This window comes from Oncorhynchus nerka, linkage group LG22 (genome assembly GCF_034236695.1).
Source record: "Oncorhynchus nerka isolate Pitt River linkage group LG22, Oner_Uvic_2.0, whole genome shotgun sequence".
Classification (NCBI taxonomy): Eukaryota; Metazoa; Chordata; class Actinopteri; order Salmoniformes; family Salmonidae; genus Oncorhynchus; species Oncorhynchus nerka.
The window spans coordinates 95,941,856-95,964,891 of record NC_088417.1 but is presented as its reverse complement, the minus strand read 5'-3'; the positions used below and the strand labels follow the sequence as shown (position 1 = coordinate 95,964,891).

Sequence of the window (23,036 nt, the reverse complement as noted above, 5' to 3'; positions counted from 1 at the left end):
TCATTACTATTGATAAAGAGACAGATCACTTATCTCATCTACGATGATGAGAACATTTCTAATTGAAATGAGAGGATGAGACCAAATTAAAATAAGCAATCAGTGACTTTATTTCTAGATAAGATGCAAGTGACTCAAGATAATTTATGTGAGAGAGGAAAATTACATTAGTGGGAGTTGGGAGCTAATGAGCTGACTAATTGATTCTAATCTTAGTGTCACACCATCGTTTTATTAACAAGATGACTAAAGGGAATAGATTAATAGAAAACACAAGTTCCTTGGAAGACTAGCCCGTTGTGGGCTAACAGAGATCCTAATAAATAATCAACTCCCCGCATGCGTTTCTCCAGAATCCCAGGAGGGTGGTCATAATAAAATAAAGATTGGGTGAAACAGTCCTGGGGAAATAGAATGCAACATCGAAATTAAGGACAACAAAATCAACCACCTGTAATTTTAACTTGTTTAGCTTTGAGTAAATTGGTTGTGGCATCTGACTCACTGGAGAGAACTAAGCATGATGAAAAACAGGTTGTGACGCCAAGGTGTTGGTACATGTGTGTTTTTAATAGGAGGACACTTTGAGTAGCTAACTCATTAACTCCACATGGTCTTATAGCCACTGCAGCTCCACACTTGATTATAGTTCTCACACTGCTAAGCAATAATCAACTGCCACTGCAGTAGTAGTAGTTCACTGTTCCCCATGTTACGCTTCTGTGTACAGCACAGTTTGTCCTGAGACTGTTCCCCATGTTACGCTTCTGTGTACAGCACAGTTTGTCCTGAGACTGCAGATACTGTGGAAAGATAGGGAGAGAGAGAGAGAGAGAGAGAGAGAGAGAGAGAGAGGGAGAAATGAGAGAGAGAGAGAGACAGAGAGAGAGAGAGGCAGAGAGAGAGAGAGAGAGAGATGAGAGCAAGCGAGAGACAAACGAGAGAGAGAGAAATGAGAGCAAGCGAGAGACAAACGAGAGAGCGAGAGCAAGCGAGAGAGACAAACGAGAGACAAACTAGAGATAGAGAGAGAGAAATGAGAGCAAGCGAGAGACAAATGAGAGAGCGAGAGAGAGAGACAAACTAGAGCAATCGAGAGACAAACGAGGGAGAGAGAGAGAGGGAAAGAGAGAGCGAAAGAGAGAGAGTGAGAGAGTGAGAGTGAGAGTGAGAGAGAGAGAGAGAGAGAGAGAGAGAGAGAGAGAGAGAGAGAGAGAGGGACAGAGAAAGGAGGGTAATGCATGTGGTCATTACAGACACTCAGGGAACCAGTAATGTAACTACAGAACTACAGGACTGTCCTGAGTCACGGTTCCTTAATCCACCATGAGATTTTAAGATATGCGATGCACCCTACATAGCTCCAAGGGGCTAACGTTAGGCACATGACCATACATTTGTTCATACATGTTACATCCAGCAGTACAGTAACATCATCAAGGTGCCTCAATGCATTCACTCTTCACTGTAATGTTAAAAAATATTATATTTATTTGGCTGTATCATATAGTGTTGTCGAAAAATAAATAGTTTGATCAGGATCCTTTCAGTGAGGCTAGAAACTAATAATTAGAAATGAGCATTACTCATATTAATACACCACAAGCATCTTTGCAGTAGATATCTCTACGTTTGATCACCACAAGCATCTTTGCAGTAGATATCTCTACGTTTGATCACCACAAGCATCTTTGCAGTAGATATCTCTACGTTTGATCACCACAAGCATCTTTGCAGTAGATATTTCTATGTTTGATGAAAAAGAATATGTACATAAAAATATGTACATAAAAATATATGGATGAGCGATGGCCGAACGGCATACGCAAGATGCAGTAGAGTACAGTATATACATATGAGGTGAGTAATGTAGGGTATGTAAACATTATATAAAGTGGCATTGTTTAAAGTGGCTAGTGATACATTTACTACATCCAATTTTTGTTATTATTAAAGTGGCTAGAGATTTGAGTAAGTATGTTGGCAGCAGCCACTCAATGTTATTGATGGCTGTTTAACAGTTTTTTGGCCTTGAGATAGAAGCTGTTTTTCAGTCTCTCACTCCCAGCTTTGATGCACCTGTACTGACCTCGCCTTCTAGATTATAGCGGGGTGAATAGGCAGTGGCTTGGGTGGTTGTTCTCCTTGATGATCTTTTTGGCCTTCCTGTGACATCGGGTGGTGTAGGTGTCCTGGAGGGCAGGTAGTTTGCCCCCGGTGATGCGTTGTGCAGACCTCGCTACCCTCTGGAGAGCCTTACGGTTGAGGGTGGAGCAGTTGCCGTACCAGGCAGTGATACATCCCCGCAGGATGCTCTCGATTGTGCGTCTGTAAAAGTTTGTGACTGTTTTTGGTGACAAGCCAAATTTCTTCAGCCTCCTGAGGTTGAAGAGGCGCTGCTGCGCCTTCTTCACCATGCTGTCTGTGTGGGTGGACCATTTCAGTTTGTCTGTGATGTGTACGCCGAGGAACTTAAAACTTTCCACCTTCTCCACTACTGTCCTGTCGATGTGGATAGAGGGCTGCTCCCTCTGCTGTTTCCTGAAGTCCACAATCATCTCATTTGTTTTGTTGACATTGAGTGTGAGGTTATTTTCCTGACACCACACTCCGAGGGCCCTCACCTCCTCCCTGTAGGCCGTCTCGTCATTGTTGGTAATCAAGCCGACCATTGTAGTGTTGTCTGCAAACTTGATGATTGAGTTGGAGGCGTGCATGGCCACGCAGTCATGAGTGAACAGGGAGTAAAGGAGAGGGCTGAGATCGCACCCTTGTGGGGCCCCAGTGTTGAGGATCAGCGGGGTGGAGATGTTGTTTCCTACCCTCACCACCTGGGCGCGGCCCGTCAGGAAGTCCAGGACCCAGTTGCACAGGGCGGGTCGAGACCCAGGGTCTCGAGCTTAATGACGAGTTTACTATGGTGTTAAATGCTGAGCTGTAGTCGAAGTGTGCAGTGTGATTTCGTTTGCTTCGTCGGTGGACCTATTGGGGCGGTAAGCAAATTGGAGTGGGTCTAGGATGTTAGGTAGGGTGGAGGTGATATGGTCCTTGACTAGTCTCTCAATGCACTTCATGATGACGGAAGTGAGTGCTACAGGGCTATTAGTCATTTAGCTCAGTTACCTTAGCGTTACCTTAGCTTTCTTGGGAACAGGAACAATGGTGGCCCTCTTGAAGCATGTGGGAACAGGAGACTAGGATAAGGATTGATTGAATATGTTCGTAAACACACCAGTCAGCTGGTCTGCGCATGCTCTGAGGACGCGGCTAGGGATGCCATCTGGGCCGGCAGCCTTGCGAGTTTTCGTAGCGGTCCGTGTCGGTGGCACTGTACTGTCCTCAAAGCGAGCAAAGAAGTTGTTTAGTTTGTCTGGGAGCAAGACATTGTGGTCTGCGACAGGGCTGGTTTTCTTTTTGTAGTCCGTGATTGACTGTAGACCCTGCCAAATACTGTACCTCTCGTGTTTGAGCCGTTGAATTGCGACTCTACTTTGTCTCTATACTGACGCTTAGCTTGTTTGATTGCCTTGCAGAGGGAATAGCTACACTGTTTGTATTCGGTCATGTTTCCGGTCGCCTTGCCCTGCTAAAAAGCAGTGGTTCCTGCTTTCAGTTTTGCACAAGCATGTTTGCAATATATATCTCTACATTTGATCACCACAAGCATCTTTGCAGTAGATATCTCTACATTCGATCACCGCAAGCTTTGCTATCAGCAAAATGTTTCAACTTTATTTTTCACCCTTTCAGCATCAGCTTCAAAGGGTGTTAACAATATGAGCTTCTTCTTATGAAACCCAAGCAGGCTGCGTTTAGCGGGGTTGATCTTCTAAACACATTAATATCTCTGCATCGAAACGAGAGTCTTTACATAACATTGCTGGCAATAGGAATTTGCATGTCACCCCCCAGTGACCACAGTAGTTCAACAGAGAGGACCACACAGGAAAATTATTCTGGTTATGAGTGATTCTGTCTTGATTCCTCTTTTTCTACTCATGATATCTGGTTGGGGTTGATGAATGTCACCAGGTTGTCCACTTGCTATGGGTTGAATATAAAGGTTATTTACAGTATCGACTCGGAAGGTTTGTCACAAACTAATTAGGAAGGATTGGACACGTGAGACTATTCAACGTACAATGTAAGCACTGTAATGATACGCTGTTAAGAGTCGATGACATACAGGTTAAATAGAGAGGTGACGATACCCTCTGTACCCTTCATCACCCTCTCTTTAACTAGGATCCACCTTTTCAATTATAACCAATTGCCTTCTATGGATCAGGGGAATCTGATCCTAGATCAGCACTTCTACTCCAAGACCCTTTTAGAATACAGACCAGGCCACTTCCGTTATGGAAGCTGGGTTTGGGGTGATCCATCAATATCCTTTCTGATGCTTTTCAACAGAGAAGAAAACATTGCCACCAACTCACAGAAGTAGATGTTTTCCTCGAACGTAACCTTAAAAATCTCATCCACCCACGACCCATAGCAGGGCTGGTTTCCTGGAAGCCAGTCCAGCCCAGCCCAGCCCAGAACACCTCTCCTGGGCCAAACAGCAGGGTCAAACAGCTCTAAACACCGAGGTGGGCGGCAGGCAGGAGGAAGGGAACAGAACAGAACAACGAGAACACTACCCCATAGTACAGCTGTTGTTCTCTTTAATCAATTCACCACTGAGCTGAATACGAGCTCTCTGATTGTCTCTCTCTCTCTCTCTCTGACTCTCTCTCTCTCTCTCTCTCTCTCGCTCTCTCTGTCTCTCTCTCTCTGACTCTCTCTCTCTCTCTCTCTCTCTCTCTGTCTCTCTCTCTCTCTGTAACTCTCACACACACACCATCTGAGCTGAAACATTGAGCAGTACTCTGTTCCAGCCAGGCCAGAATAACGCTAGAGTTCCCTGAGGCTCGGAAGCTATAGGATCACTGTTGTTTACTGCTCTCTGCCTTCCCTTTAGAAAATTGCTTTGCTCTTTGCTCTTTGCTCGGGCTTTGAATGGAATTCCAGGAGTGAAAATCCAAGCTGGAATCGATTGAGGCAATGGTCATAGTTGAGTCAGGATTGTCCCGCTGTCGTTTGTTCTACCGTCAATTATGTTTTGTTGTGTCTATTTATCATTTTTCCACAGTAATGAATTCATGCAACTTGGGTGGTACACCATTTGTATCCCGTACATATGACTAACTTAACTTGAAACTTGAATCCACACTACCGTTCAAAAGTTTGGTGTCACCTAGAAATGTCTTTGTTTTTGAAAAAAAATAATAATAATGTTGTGCATTAAAATAACATAATATTGATCAGAAATACAGTGTAGACATTGTTCATGTTGTAAATGACTATTGTAGCTGGAAACGGCTGATTTTTAATGGGATATCTACATAGGCGTACAGAGGCCCATTATCAGCTCCTGTGTTCCAATGGCATGTTGATCATTTTAACATTTACATTTAAGTCATTTAGCAGACGCTCTTATCCAGAGCGACTTACAAATTGGTGCATTCACCTTATGACATCCAGTGGAACAGCCACTTTACAATAGTGCATCTAAATCTTTTAAGGGGGGGGGGGGTGAGAAGGATTACTTTATCCTATCTTAGGTATTCCTTAAAGAGGTGGGGTTTCAGGTGTCTCCGGAAGGTGGTGATTGACTCCGCTGTCCTGGCGTCGTGAGGGAGTTTGTTCCACTAAAAGGCTAATTGATCATTAGAAACCCCTTTTGCAATTATGTAAGCCCAGCTGAAAACTGCTGAAAACCCCTGTGTACTACTCCCTTCACAGAACAGTGCAAACTGGCCCTAACCAGAAGAGAAAGAGGAGTGGGAGGCCCCGATGCACAACTGAGCAAGAAGACAAGTACATTAGAATGTCTAGTTTGAGAAACAGACGCCGCACAAGTCCTCAACTGGCAGCTTCATTAAATAGTACCTGCCAAACACCAGCCTCAAAGTCAACAGTGAAGAGGTGACTCCGGGATGCTGGCCTTCTAGGCAGAGTTACAAAGAAAAAAACATATCTCAGACTGGCCAATAAAAAGACAAGATTAAGATGGGCAAAAGAACACAGACAGTGGACAGAGGAACTCTGCCTAGAAGGCCAGCATCCCGGAGTCGCCTCTTGACTGTTGAGACTAGTGTTTTGCGGGTACTATTAATTGAAGCTGCCAGTTGAGGACTTGTGAGGCGTCTGTTTCTCAAACTAGACACTATAATGTACTTGTCCTCTTGCTCAGTTGTGCATCAAGGCCTCCCACTCCTCTTTCTATTCTGGTTAGAGCCGGTTTGCGCTGTTCTGTGGAGGGGAGATAGTACACAGCATTGTACGAGATCTTCAGTATCTTGGCAATTTCTCACATGGAATAGCCTTCATTTCTCAGAACAAGAATAGACTGACGAGTTTCAGAAGAAAGTCCTTTGTTTCTGGCCATTTTGAGTCTGTAATCGAAACCACAAATGTTGATGCTCCAGATACTCAACTAGTCTAAAGAAGGCCAGTTTTATTGCTTCTTTAATCAGGACAACAGTTTTCAGCTGGGCTAACATAATTGCAAAAGGGTTTTCTAATGATCAATTAACCTTTTAAAATGATAAACTTGGATTAACTAACACAATGTGCCATTGGAACACAGGAGTGATGGTTGCTGATAATGGGCCCCTGTACATCTATGTAGATATTCCATAAAAAAATCTGCAGTTTCCAGCTACAATAGTCATTTACAACATTAACAATGTCTACACTGTATTTCTGATCAATATGATGTTATATTAATGGACAAAAAAATTGCTTTTCTTGAAAACTCAAATGATCTCAACATACATTTTCTACACTTTTTCACCAAAAACAACGTAGTTTTTTTTGTCAGTGATGGGAAACGTGACTGTAACTAGGGCAGCCAGGCTAATGCACCAAGCAGTTTGTTCCAGCAGTTAATCTCCTTGGTCTACAGAGAGAGCAGTAGACACACACACACACACACACACACACACACACACACACACACACACACACACACACACACACACCACACACACACACACACACACACATCCACACACACCCCCCCCCCCCACACACATACCCAAACACACACACACCTTCTCTAATCAAAGAAGACAAAACACCAAGTGGGCGCCTAAAGCTCTCCCTTAATGTGGACACGGACCAGGCAGGTCAGACTCCCATAATGCATCACTTCACGCCTTTCACTCAGGGGGTACTGAGCTGTTATTGGCCTCTGACCCATGAGTCTATGGCTGCGTTACAAAAGGCACCCTATTCCCTATGTAGCGTACGACTTTACCTAGGACTCTGGTCAACAGTAGTGTACTATATACCAGGAATAAATAGGACTCTGGTCAACAGTAGTGTACTATATACCAGGAATAAATAGGACTCTGGTCAACAGTAGTGTACCATATACCAGGACCAATAGGACTCTGGTCAACAGTAGTGTACTATATACCAGGACCAATAGGACTCTGGTCAACAGTAGTGTACTATATACCAGGACCAATAGGACTCTGGTCAACAGTAGTGTCCTTTATACCAGGACCAATAGGACTCTGGTCAACAGTAGTGTACCATATACCAGGACCAATGGGACTCTGGTCAACAGTAGTGTACTATATACCAGGACCAATAGGACTCTGGTCAACAGTAGTGTCCTATATACCAGGACCAATAGAGCTCTGATCAACAGTAGTGTACCATATACCAGGACCAATAGGACTCTGGTCAACAGTAGTGTACTATATACCAGGACCAATAGGACTCTGGTCAACCGTAGTGTCCTATATACCAGGACCAATAGGACTCTGGTCAACAGTAGTGTACTATGTACCAGGACCAATAGGACTCTGGTCAACCGTAGTGTCCTATATACCAGGACCAATAGGACTCTGGTCAACAGTAGTGTACTATATAGGGAATAGGGTTCCTGTGACTATGAGTTTAGGTGCAAAGCAGCCACAACAGGGTGATGAAGAGGTTGCATTAACATGGGTATGAATTATGCCAGTCAGACACAACAGGGTGATGAAGAGGCTGAATTAACATGGGTATTAATTATGCCAGTCAGCCACAACAGGGTGATGAAGAGGCTGCATTAACATGGGTATGAAATATACCAGTCAGCCACAACAGGGTGATGAATAGGCTGAATTAACATGGGTATTAATTAGCCCAGTCAGCCACAACAGGGTGATGAAGAGGCTGCATTAACATGGGTATTAATTAGCCCAGTCATGGAATGTGATGTCTCGTTAGCCTCGTTAGCTCTAATGGCTGTCTGACACAGGAGCACCACAAGCATCTGCCTCTGTTGCCCAGGAAAACAGAAAACACGATAATAGGAAGGGCTAATTGCCTCAGATATGATGCTGGCTGCCTCAAACATGATGCTGGTTGCCTCAGACATGAAGCTGGTTGCCTCAGACATGATGCTGGTTGCCTCAAACATGATGCTGGTTGCCTCAGACATGATGCTGGTTGCCTCAGACATGATGCTGGTTGCCTCAGACATGAAGCTGGTTGCCTCAGACATGATGCTGGTTGCATCAGACATGATGCTGGTTGCCTCAGACATGATGCTGGTTGCCTCAGACATGAAGCTGGTTGCCTCAGACATGAAGCTGGTTGCCTCAAACATGATGCTGGTTGCCTCAGACATGATGCTGGTTGCCTCAGACATGAAGCTGGTTGCCTCAGACATGATGCTGGTTGCCTTAGACATGAAGATGGTTGCCTCAGACATGATGCTGGTTGCTTCAGACATGAAGCTGGTTGCCTCAGACATGATGCTGGTTGCCTCAGACATGAAGCTGGTTGCCTCAGACATGATGCTGGTTGCCTCAGACATGAAGCTGGTTCCTCAAACATGATGCTGGTTGCCTCAGACATGATGCCGGTTGCCTCAGACATGATGCTGGTTGCCTCAGACATGATGCTGGTTGCCTCAGACATGATGCTGGTTGCCTCAGTGTGACGACCCTCCCACTCCGTCTGCCGAATTATTTCTCTTTGCTCTTGTTTTCCTTAATAGGATGTCGGTGGGCGGAGCCGGGAGGATCGTCAGAGAAATGGGACACACCTGTGCTCGGGTGTGTCACCAGGACAAATACACCACTTCCCCATTCATTGAGGAGACTCTCTCTATGCAGACACATTTACAGATTTTGGTTGTGGCTGTTTTGTTTGTTTGCGTTGGCACCTTTCAGCACCCCTCATTATCACATGTAAACACGCGACCACTCACTTACACGACTGACTAAACACACACTGTTGTTAAATGTATTTACGTTACTTCAGTTAATAAATGTATTTTGTTATTCTTTATCTCCACGTTGTCTCCCTTTTGTTACGAACTTCGAGCAGGTTCGTGACATCAGACATGTCATAGATGTCGTAGATGCATGCACACGTATGCACACACACGCAGCTCACTCATCACATTATCTCCTTAGGCATCTAAATGTTTACGATAGAAAAGAGGCAGACCATTGGGGCTATGGTATAGAATAGAGTGGGAATACTATGGGAATGTAGTCTGGGATCTGCCCCGCTGGAATGTCAGGAATGAGAGTTGGGGGGTTAGAGGTCATGGCATCGAGTATGGGGGGGGGTTAGGACGTGTGGTCTTGCCATCAGCACGCCATCCTTCTGTCTCTATGTTCCTGCCAGTACACATCTCTCCCACACATAATCATCGACACAAAGAACACAATGTACCAGAGGAAGGGGATGGCATAGTTATGTAGGCCAGCGACTTATCAACTTTATCAATGAAAATGAAATGTAGCGAATACTGCACGGATATAAATACGCTAAATATACAAAAGTATGTGGACACCCCTTCAAAGTAGTGGATTCGGCTTTTTGAGTCACTTCCGTTGCTGACAGGTGTGTAAAATCGAGCACACCGCCATGCAATCTCCATAGACAAACATTAGCAATTGAATGGCCTTACTGAAGAGCCCAGTGACTTCAAGCGTGGCACTGCTCTGCTAGAGCTGCCGTGGTCAACTGTAAGTGATGTTATTGTGAAGTGGAAACGTCTAGGAACAACAACGACTCAGCCGCGAAGTGATAGGTCACACAAGCGCACAGAACGGGACCACCGAGTGCTGAAGCGTGTAAAAATGGTCTGCCCTCGGTTGCAACACTCAATACCGAGTTTCAAACTGCCCACTGGAAGCAACGTCAGCACAAGAACTGTTTGTTGGGAGCATCATGAAATGGGTTTCTATGGTCGAGCAGCCTCACACAAGCCTCACGCAATCCCAAAGTTTGGCTGCAGTGGTGTAAAGCTCACCGCCATTGGACTCTGGAGCAGTGAAAACAGGTTCTCTGGAATTATGAATCATGCTTCACCATCTGACATTCTAGACGATTCTGTGTTTCCAAGAGAATGTAATTCTAAATACAACTGTATTTAATAACTTTGTCAAATGAATGAAATCACAAACAAGGCATTAAGCTTAAGTTACAAGGTAATACTTACATTAAACAAGCATAATTCCAGACACATACAGTGCATTCGGAAAGTATTCAGACCCCTTCCCCTTTTCCACATTTTGTTACTTTATAACCTAAAATTGATTAAATAAAAAATAAAGATCCTCATCTACACACAATACCCCATAATAATCAACAGTTGATAAACTACTTATAAACCCCTTTGTAAATCATTGTATGTGTTAGTGAGTATTGAATGACAGGTCACACTTCACAGGCTATCTGCATTGTCATTGTACCTTAAACTTGTATTGTAAATCTCTACATCTGTACTTGTACTGTATATTGTCATCCCGAGTGGCGCAGTGGTCTAAGTCACTGCATCTCAGTGATAGAGGTGTCATTACAGACACCCTGGTTCAGTGGTCTAAGTCACTGCATCTCAGTGATATAGGTGTCATTACAGACACCCTGGTTCAGTGGTCTAAGTCACTGCATCTCAGTGAGTCACTGACACCCTGGTTCAGTGGTCTAAGTCACTGCATCTCAGTGATATAGGTGTCATTACAGACACCCTGGTTCAGTGGTCTAAGTCACTGCATCTCAGTGATAGAGGTGTCACTACAGACACCCTGGTTCAGTGGTCTAAGTCACTGCATCTCAGTGATAGAGGTGTCATTACAGACACCCTGGTTCAGTGGTCTAAGTCACTGCATCTCAGTGATAGAGGTGTCATTACAGACACCCTGGTTCAGTGGTCTAAGTCACTGCATCTCAGTGATAGAGGTGTCATTACAGACACCCTGGTTCAGTGGTCTAAGTCACTGCATCTCAGTGATAGAGGTGTCACTACAGACACCCTGGTTCGAATCCAGGCTGTATCACATGTATCACATTGTGCGCTGCCCCAGCGTTGTCAGGGATTGGCTGGTGTAGGCCGTCATTGTAATTAAGAATTTGTTCTTAACTGACTTGCCTAGTTAAATAATTATAAAATAAAATAAAAACATGTAGCACTACACTGAGAGACACACAGCATTACAGCATGAGGTTCAGCGGTCACTCACCAGGGCTTTAGTCTCCTCCTCGTCTTTGTAATAGTGTAGCTGTTCCCCTCGAAGTACGAACCAGCGTGTGTGCCAAGTCTTCACAAAGCCTCCCTGCTTCCTCAGCCAGCCACACCTGATGACGTTCTGCCTGCCCAGGCCTCGGCCATGCTGGGGACTACTGTTGGACACGGCCTGCTCTTCCATGGTGGTGGTCAGGCAAGAAGATCCCCACTAGACCTCTAGAAGATCGCCCTGTTAGCAGCAGAAAAGAGAGAAGAAGGTTATTGAAGCCAACTTTAATATAGAGGACAGGAGAGCTGAAGGTCCCTAATAGTTGCTCTGTTATCCGATAATGCCAGAATCTATTGATCTGTGAAGCCGAACGGCATTACTACCAGAGAAAGCTCCTAAATTAATGTTACTTCGGCATGACCTCAAGTCAAGAGAAGCTGTAGACAGAACAGCTGATCGTGCAGATATAGGAACTGACTTGTAAAGCAGACCCCAAAGTGACTTTCCCATCAACTGTGTATAATATTATAGGCACAATGCAGGCCCACAGGGTGGCCTAGTGGTTAGTGCGTTGGACTAGTAACCGGAAGGTTGCAAGTTCAAACCCCCGAGCTGACAAGGTAGAAATCTGTCGTTCTGTCCCTGAACAGGCAGTTAACCCACTGTTCCTAGGCTGTCATTGAAAATAAGAATTTGTTCTTAACTGACTTGCCTGGTTACATTAAGGTAAAAAAGAAAAGAAAAGAAAAGAAACAACTATTCAATTAGGGTTTGTAACTCTTGTCACAGAAGTGGTCATACAATGCAGAAATGTCGAGATGATGTTTGGTCTCAATTCTACTAGATTCTACTAGAGCTTTCTCCTTAAACCTTTGGATGTTGATTATTTGACGATAATGTGTTAATAATTTCTTCCTTTGCAACTCATTCATTTCTATGTCCATTTGTGATGGCTGTAATACAGTAGGGTGACTTTCGTGAATGTGCTTTCTGTGACGTGTACAGAATGCTAGATAAAATGTAATGGCTCATCGTAAGACACAAAGAATAGTTTGTTATCCCAAGCGTGGTGCACACGGCCAGCTGAGTGTAATACTGTAGATGTGGGTGTGCTTGGAAAAGTCACTGTTTTGTTATTCACAGAATGGCCATAGATCTTTCACCACTGGTATGCTAATGTTGGGTGCTGTAAACTGACATGCTAATACATTTCATATGTGAAAGTTCTTTGGATTTAACTTCAACAGTTGTTCTTGATTATTTCCACATTCTGATTCGTTGTTTTATTTTCTCACATGATTTTCTCTCAAAGGTAGTAGGAGAGTTAGAGAATTTTTAATTTAAAATATACTTTCTATGATAGTTATCTTTTATATCTTTAGTATTCATCTGACTGTTTTGATAAAACTATATCTGAAGTTGCTATTGGACCAATCAGATAAACAGACAATTTTATGTTCATTGAAATGTGGATTAATCTGTGACGTAATGTACCTTCAGTTATGTGTTTGGTCTCACAAGGAAGAACGGAAAACATTATTTTGTAGCTTGCTTACAGGAAACGTGTTACCTAAGGACATTTGTATGTCTAAAGAAGACAATGATACCAGCCTAAAGGCCACTTCTGGGGTGATGCTGCGAGCACCATGAACCACTTGGTCACAAGATTGTCTACAGTGACTACAGTGCTGGCCGTCCAAATCGACACACTTCTGTCTGATGCAGAATAAGACGTGTTCAAGGGTGGATGGTGTAGGGCTAACGTCCCGAAGTGACTCTTCTTATTAACTGTATACAAGAATGTCCTCTGCGTTGTCTTAGGAATTCAGCCTTCTCTGTGTTGATCTCGCCAACCCCCATTGTCTCACCTCTGAGGAGCAGAGGTGACGTCATGTAGGTCTGATATCTGATTGGAGGTTAACTTTACAGTAGTGCTATTGGTCAACAACTCAGATTTTGAATCAAAACAACTCAAATGCTTATAAGAGGGGCTTAGATTCATTGTTCTTTTCTTTTTCTCTTTCTTGTTCCTGAACTGCTCTCTCTCTCTCTCTCTCTCTCTCTCTCTCTCCCTCTCTCTCTCTCTCTCTCTCTCTCTCTCTCTCTCTCCCCCTCTCTCTCTCTCTCTCTCTCTCTATCTCTTGCCTTGTAACTTAAGCTTTATGCCTTGTATATGAATTACTTCATTTTACAGAGTTATTAAATACACTTGCATTTAGAATTCAATTTTCAGACATTTACTAATTGTCTATTGCTGTAACTCAACTATAGTGTTCTGTTTCTGTAAATCAAATAGTGTTCTGTTACTGTAAATCAAATATAGTGTTCTATTACTGTAACTATAGTGTTCTATTGCTATAACTCAACTATAGTGTTCGATTACTTTAACTCAACTATAGTATTCTATTACTGTAACTAAAGTGTTCTATTACTGTAACTCAACTATAGTGTTCTATTACTGTAACTATAGTGTTATATTACTGTAACTACAGTGTTCTATTACTGTAACTATAGTGTTCTGTTACTGTAACTCAACTATAGTGTTCTATTACTGTAACTATAGTGTTCTATTACTGTAACTCAACTAGAGTGTTATATTACTGTAACTCAACTATAGTGTTCTATTACTGTAACTCAACTGTAGTGTTTATTACTGTAACTAAAGTGTTCTATTACTGTAACTACAGTGTTCTATTACTGTAACTATAGTGTTCTATTACTGTAACTATAGTGTTCTATTACTGTAACTCAACTATAGTGTTCTATTACTGTAACTCAACTAGAGTGTTCTATTACTGTAACTATAGTGTTCTATTACTGTAACTATAGTGTTCTATTACTGTAACTAAAGTGTTCTATTACTGTAACTACAGTGTTCTATTACTGTAACTATAGTGTTCTATTACTGTAACTCTACTATAGTGTTCTGTTACTGTAACTATAGTGTTCTATTACTGTAACTATAGTGTTCTATTACTGTAACTCTACTATAGTGTTCTGTTACTGTAAATCAACTATAGTGTTCTAATACTGTAACTAAAGTGTTATATTACTGTAACTATAGTGTTCTATTAGTGTAACTATAGTGTTCTATTACTGTAACTCAACTATAGTGTTCTATTAGTGTAACTATAGTGTTCTATTACTGTAACTATAGTGTTATATTACTGTAACTACAGTGTTCTATTACTGTAACTATAGTGTTCTATTACTGTAACTATAGTGTTATATTACTGTAACTACAGTGTTCTATTACTGTAACTATAGTGTTCTATTACTGTAACTCAACTATAGTGTTCTATTACTGTAACTATAGTGTTCTATTACTGTAACTATAGTGTTCTATTACTGTAACTATAGTGTTATATTACTGTAACTACAGTGTTCTATTACTGTAACTATAGTGTTATATTACTGTAACTACAGTGTTCTATTACTGTAACTATAGTGTTCTATTACTGTAACTCAACTATAGTGTTCTATTACTGTAACTATAGTGTTCTATTACTGTAACTCAACTATAGTGTTCCATTACTGTAACTATAGTGTTCTATTACTGTAACTATAGTGTTATATTACTGTAACTCATAGTGTTCTATTACTAACTATAGTGTTCTATTACTGTAACTATAGTGTTCTATTACTGTAACTATAGTGTTCTATTACTGTAACTATAGTGTTCTATTACTGTAACTATAGTGTTCTATTACTGTAACTATAGTGTTCTATTACTGTAACTAGTGTTCTATTACTAGTGTTCTATTACTGTAACTCAACTATAGTGTTCTATTACTGTAACTATAGTGTTCTATTACTGTAACTCAACTATAGTGTTCCATTACTGTAACTATAGTGTTCTATTACTGTAACTATAGTGTTCTATTACTGTAACTCAACTATAGTGTTCTATTACTGTAACTATAGTGTTATATTACTGTAACTAGAGTGTTCTATTACTGTAACTATAGTGTTCCATTACTGTAACTATAGTGTTATATTACTGTAACTATAGTGTTCTATTACTGTAACTATAGTGTTCTATTACTGTAACTATAGTGTTATATTACTGTAACTACAGTGTTCTATTACTGTAACTATAGTGTTCTATTACTGTAACTATAGTGTTATATACTGTAACTACAGTGTTCTATTACTGTAACTATAGTGTTCTATTACTGTAACTATAGTGTTCTATTACTGTAACTATAGTGTTCTATTACTGTAACTATAGTGTTCTATTACTGTAACTATAGTGTTATATTACTGTAACTATAGTGTCCTATTACTGTAACTATAGTGTTCTATTACTGTAACTATAGTGTTATATTACTGTAACTATAGTGTTGTATTACTGTAACTATAGTGTTATATTACTGTAACTATAGTGTTCTATTACTGTAACTACAGTGTTCTATTACTGTAACTATACTGTAACTCATAGTGTTCTATTACTGTAACTATAGTGTTCTATTACTGTAACTATAGTGTTATTACTGTAACTATAGTGTTATATTACTGTAACTACAGTGTTCTATTACTGTAACTATAGTGTTATATTACTGTAACTACAGTGTTCTATTACTGTAACTATAGTGTTCTATTACTGTAACTCAACTATAGTGTTCTATTACTGTAACTATAGTGTTCTATTACTGTAACTCAACTATAGTGCTCCATTACTGTAACTATAGTGTTCTATTACTGTAACTATAGTGTTCTATTACTGTAACTCAACTATAGTGTTCTATTACTGTAACTATAGTGTTCTATTACTGTAACTATAGTGTTCTATTACTGTAACTATAGTGTTATATTACTGTAACTACAGTGTTCTATTACTGTAACTATAGTGTTATATTACTGTAACTACAGTGTTCTATTACTGTAACTATAGTGTTCTATTACTGTAACTCAACTATAGTGTTCTATTACTGTAACTATAGTGTTCTATTACTGTAACTCAACTATAGTGTTCCATTACTGTAACTATAGTGTTCTATTACTGTAACTATAGTGTTCTATTACTGTAACTCAACTATAGTGTTCCATTACTGTAACTATAGTGTTATATTACTGTAACTAGAGTGTTCTATTACTGTAACTATAGTGTTCCATTACTGTAACTATAGTGTTATATTACTGTAACTATAGTGTTCTATTACTGTAACTATAGTGTTCTATTACTGTAACTATAGTGTTATATTACTGTAACTACAGTGTTCTATTACTGTAACTATAGTGTTCTATTACTGTAACTATAGTGTTATATTACTGTAACTACAGTGTTCTATTACTGTAACTATAGTGTTCTATTACTGTAACTCAACTATAGTGTTCTATTACTGTAACTATAGTGTTCTATTACTGTAACTATAGTGTTCTATTACTGTAACTATAGTGTTATATTACTGTAACTATAGTGTTCTATTACTGTAACTATAGTGTTCTATTACTGTAACTATAGTGTTATATTACTGTAACTACAGTGTTCTATTACTGTAACTATAGTGTTATATTACTGTAACTCAACTATAGTGTTCTATTACTGTAACTATAGTGTTCTATTACTGTAACTCAACTATAGTGTTCCATTACTGTAACTATAGTGTTCTATTACTGTAACTATAGTGTTCTATTACTGTAACTCAACTATAGTGTTCCATTACTGTAACTATAGTGTTATATTACTGTAACTAGAGTGTTCTATTACTGTAACTATAGTGTTCCATTACTGTAACTATAGTGTTCTATTACTGTAACTATAGTGTTCTATTACTGTAACTACAGTGTTCTATTACTGTAACTATAGTGTTATATTACTTTAACTGAACTACATCCTGCAGCGCACGCATGGTCCCGCAGCGCACGCAATGTCCCCCTGCTCAAGCCAGCGCATGTCCAGTTTGCCAATGACCATCTGGATGATCCAGAGGAGGAATGGGAGAAGGTCATGTGGTCTGATGAGACAAAAATATAGCTTTTTGGTCTAAACTCCACTCGCCGTGTTTGGAGGAAGAAGAAGGATGAGTACAACCCCAAGAACACCATCCCAACCGTGAAGCATGGAGGTGGAAACATCATTCTTTGTGGATGCTTTTCTGCAAAGGGGACAGGACGACTGCACCATATTGAGGGGAGGATGGATGGGGCCATGTATCACGAAATCTTGGCCAACAACCTCCTTCCCTCAGTAAGAGTATTGAAGATGGGTCGTGGCTGGGTCTTCCAGCATGACAACAACCCGAAACACACAGCCAGGGCAACTAAGGAGTGGCTCCGTAAGAAGCATCTCAAGGTCCTGGAGTGGCCTAGCCAGTCTCCAGACCTTAACCCAATAGAACATCTTTGGAGGGAGCTGAAAGTCCGTATTGCCCAGCGACAGCCCCGAAACCTGAAGGATTTGGAGAAGGTCTGTATGGAGGAGAGGGCCAAAATCCCTGCTGCAGTGTGTGCAAACCTGGTCAAGAACTACAGGAAACGTATGATCTCTGTAATCGCAAACAAAGGTGTCTGTACCAAATATTAAGTTCTGCTTTTCTGATGTATCAAATACTTATGTCATGCAATAAAAAGCTAATTAATTACTTAAAAATCATACAATGTGATTTTCTGGATTTTTGTTTTAGATTCCGTCTCTCACAGTTGAAGTGTACCTATGATAAAAATATCTCTACATGCTTTGTAAGTAGGAAAACCTGCAAAATCGGCAGTGTATCAAATACTTGTTCTCCCCACTGTATGTATACTATACTGTATATACACATATCAGGTATTGCTGCAAACTACAGACTAACATGTAAATATCAATGGTGTGACCACATCCCTGAAAAGCAGGAAGGACATCCAGGGTCAGATCTGATAAATCTAACCACATTACCATGTTATTGTTTTGTTCTATTCACTTTCCATGCAGTGTCCCAGCCTGTATTCTGTAGCCTGGAGCCTGCAACCTGTAGTCTGTAGACTGCAGCCTGTAGCCTGTAGCCTGTAGCCTGTAAGCCTGTAAGCCTGTAGCCTGTAAGCATGTAGCCTGTAGCCTGTACAGTATTTAGATTTTTTCCTGATAAACAAATCATTGATGTGGTGTGACACACAGAGACACAATGTCTGTTTGTCTGGGTTGTGAATGAAGGGAGGTAATGTCCATGTGGGAGGAAGGAGGTCTAGTTAGAGAGCTAACAGTAGACATTTGACTTCAGATTCTAGGCCAGGTGCTGCAGACTGTTCTAGTGCCCTCGCCAATTCATTGATATATTTGTTGAAGAGGGTGGGGCTTAAGCTGCATCCCTGTCTCACCCCACGGCCCTGTGGAAAGAAATGTGTGTATTTTTGCCAATTTTAACCGCACACTTGTTGCATGTGTACATGGATTTTATAATGTCGTATGTTTTTCCCCCAACACCACTTTCCATGAATTTGTATAGCAGACCCTCATGCCAAATTGAGTCAAAAGCTTTTTTGAAATCAACAAAGCATCAACAAAGCAAGACTTTGCCTTTGTTTTGGTTTGTTTGTTTGTCAATTAGGGTGTGCAGGGTGAATGAATACGTGGTCTGTCGTAAGATAATTTGGTTAAAAGCCCATTTGAGATTTGCTCAGTACATTGTTTTCCCTGAGGAAATGTACGAGTCTGCTGTTAATGATAATGCAGAGGATTATCCCAAGGTTGACGCATATCCCACGGTTGTTATTGGGGTCAAATTTGTCTCTACTTTCGTGGATTGGGGTGATCAGTCCTTGGTTTCAAAGATTGGGGAAGATGCCAGAGATAGTAGTAGCCTGTATATTTTATCACTTCATTGAGGATACCATCAACACCACAGGCCTTTTTTGGGGGTTGGAGGGTTTTTATTTTGTCCTGTAGTTCATTCAAGGTAATTGGAGAATCCAGTGGGTTCTGGTAGTCTTTAATAGTTGATTCTAAGATTTGTATTAGATCATCTATATGTTTTTGCTGTTTGTTCTTTGATATAGAGCCAAAACGATTGGAGAGGTGGTTTAATCAGGTCAACACCCGCGAGGAGGATGGTATTCCAGGGAGCGTTCTCATAGCAAACAGAGAACAGCTGGCAGGCATATTCACAGTCATTTCCAACCTCTCCTTGACCCAATCTGTAATCCCCACATGTGTTAAGATGACCACCATCATTCTTGTTCCCAAGAACTCTAAGGCTTCATGCCACAATGACTACCGTCCTGTAGCACTCACATCTGTAATCATGAAGGGCTTTGAGAGGCTGGTTATGGCAAAACATTCACTCCACCATCCCAGACACCCTAGACCCACTCCAATTTGCATACCGCCCCAACTGACCCATAGATGACGCATTCTCAATTGCTCTCAACACTGCCCTCACCAACCTAGATAAGAGGAATACCTATGTGAAAATGTTGTTCATTGACTACAGCTCTGCGTTCAACACCATTGTTCACTCCAAGCTTGTCATTTCAAGCTTTAGGACTCTGGGTCTGAACACCTCCCTCTGCAACTGGATCCTGGACATCCTGCTGACGACACAATGGTGGAAGGCCTGTTCGCCGGTGAAGATGAGTCAGCCAATAGGGGAGGAGGTCAGTGACCTTAGCCATAGACTATTCTCTCTGCTTCCGCACGACAAACGGTACTGGTGCAGTAGCATCATTTCTCTGATTCTCTGTAGTAATGTTTTTGGAATAATAATAATGCATTTTATTTTGTAAAGTGGTTTCTTGCATCAAACAACACAATTAAACAATGTGGTCACCTGCTTGTCTGAAGGACAAGTGGATTAACAGGTTCATGTCAAGCCCTTTTTTCAAAAGCCTCATTGAATGAACAGTAGGCCTACATTGAACAGCACACACTGTAGGCCGAATGATAGAACAGCTATTTCCATGTTAAAATGTTATGGGATGCATTTTCTCCATTGTTTTTGATGGTAGGCCACTCTGGCATTAAAACTTGAAACTATCAAGCTGATTTGAATGAAACCACAAAAATGTGTGGGTTGGCTCAAAGTGCAAGACACTGACTAGCCATCATCATTGTTTTGATGACCTGGAGACTCTGTTAAAGATGCTGCTGTCAGCTCCTTATTGCTCTGCCACGTTGTCATCAGCAGAGAGCCTAGTGTGTTTTTGTTCCCTTTGGGCCCAGATGACATCCAGATGTTGTTCAACCATGTGTGGAAGTGCAGCAGCCGGGCTGTCTGTGGTGACAAAGATCCCCTGTCACAGCCACACTACCAACACACTACTTCCCCATTAATAAACAGCCACATTACTCCTAGCCTGGTTCCCAAATACGTTTGTGCTGTCTGGCATGGCAATGACCAGTAACATGACGTTGGCCTGGGGCTAGGTTTATGACAGTCATAAATACCTCTCCCGACCTCTTTCCTCTCTCTACCCTACTGATGTTACATTTGCAAACCCCTTGGTTAACATAGAGATTCTGGGAACATCAGAATGTGGGGGAAATTAACTATATTCTGGTAATCCGACCAACTGAACATATGCAGTGGTACTTAATGAATATGATGTCAGTTCGGTTGTCATCTGAGACATTCTCATCAATGATAAGATGACATATAGTCTACAGTGTAAAGTCTACACATCAGAGTTATCGGATTCACATGGTATTGTTGTTCAATTTAAATGTTTGAATATGAAATTATTCGTGATGGGATGAAATGTGATTTTAGCTTCTAAAATGTGAGAATTGGGTTTTCATGAGTGAATTAGGCCCGACTCAGTGGCCCCGCCCACGTGAAGAGACATAGGTTGTAAACTATGAAACACACCCCTTTTCTCCTTCCACTATATAAGCCCTTGACGAAAATGTAACCTCCTGTTCCGAGGATGTGAGGACGACGGTCCGATGTCAGAATGGTTCAGATAATAACTACAGAACGAAGCCAACATCAGCGTGAGCTTTGGTTGCGAATGGTATGAACTTCGAACTCTTATTCACTACAGAAGTGATACCTCCTAGCCGTTGAGTTAGCAACAGCAGCTGCAAACGTGGGTTAGGAAGGAAGGAAGCATAAACTCACATGCACAACGGAACATCCAATTAGGATTATTGCTAGTATCACTTAGGATCACTTATGCTAGGATCAATTAAGATACCAGCCTTAGTAAAGTTGAACATTTATTTTGAGGCCTTTAACTCTACAGCTACAGCACTCACCAGTTTTCTTCTCAGAAGTCCATAGGCCATCCCTGTAGACTGCCCAAAACTAGTGTCTTACAGCTGTAGACTTATCATATAGTTATCATTTTAGGATGGTAGCCTAAGCAACACCCCGCAAATTAGGAAAGCCCTAGATATGACGTTAGACAATGCCATGATAGGGCCATTTTGCCAAGACCATGGACGTAGATAGAATACAGTCCAATTAGATGATTTAAGGTGGCATAACTATATTTAGTTTTGTTTATGCTTTCCTTCATTTTGTTTCATTTTCTTCGGCGCATAGAAAGTTTGGTTGCGAATGGTATGAACTCTTATTCACTACAGAAGTGATACCTCCTAGCCGTTGAGTTAGCAACAGCAGCTGCAAACGAGGGTTAGGAAGGAACAGACAGAGTATCCCATCTATCACACAATGACGTTACTACAACGTTTTCAATTGACCACCAGAGACATTCTTCAAAGGACTCGGTTTGGCAACACGGCCTTCCATCTACCACCAACCTACCGAAGCGCAGCTCAGAGTAAATAATTATTGCATTTTCCTTTTCCAAATGTGCGGTAATTTAGAATGCATAAAATACTGTATTTACGATAGCACAGTTTTTTTCCTTTGGTCCTCAGTCTTCCCGCTCTTTCACTCAAACCCAGCCCTTTTCTTTTGTGTAACCAGCTGTCATATCTGTTCCGCCTGCTAGGGACGTTTTCCTTTATGATGTAAATTGTAATCAAGGTATGATTCATTCTGTGTATATGTAATTCTGTGTGATTAGTTAGGTATTTAGTAGATAAGTAATCAAACCCAATTTTGTATTGCTGATTCAACTTGTTAGCCAGGGTTCGTGAAGATAACCAAGAATTTACAACTTTCAGGTGAGACTGAATTAAGGTGCCAATTAATATTGACTGCTATTGATGTAAAATATTACTAGGTCTTTATTACTTTATTCGGAAGATAAGAGCTCTATAAATATTATTTTGTGGTGCCCCGACTCTCTAGTTAATTACATTTACATGATTAGCTCAATCAGTTAATATTAATTACGGAAAAATTATTTTATAGAATATCATGTCATATCACTTAATCCGGCATAGCCAAAGGCACGACACCAGGCAATCACTAACCCCCTATTAGTACACGGAACAGAACCAGCGTGACGCCCGGTCCGCCAAATATCCTGTCTGTCTGTCTGTCTGTCTGTCTGTCTGTCTGTCTGTCTGTCTGTCTGTCTGTCTGTCTGTCTGTCTGTCTGTCTGCCTGTTTCTCTCTGTGTCTGTCTGTCTGTCTGTCTGTCTGTCTGTCTGTCTGTCTGTCTGTCTGTCTGTCTGCCTGTTTCTCTCTG

The 23,036-nt window shown here is 41.2% G+C and overlaps 1 protein-coding gene across 1 annotated transcript in view; it reads right to left on the bottom strand.

Moving 5' to 3' along the window:
- The window catches only part of arhgap24 (Rho GTPase activating protein 24), a 231,365-nt gene that overhangs the window by 183,551 nt on the left and 24,778 nt on the right, over window positions 1–23,036 (bottom strand). The window contains 1 exon segment of the mRNA XM_065007614.1: window positions 11,526–11,759. Coding sequence (XP_064863686.1) covers window positions 11,526–11,711 — 186 coding nt within the window. The 5' untranslated portion in view covers window positions 11,712–11,759.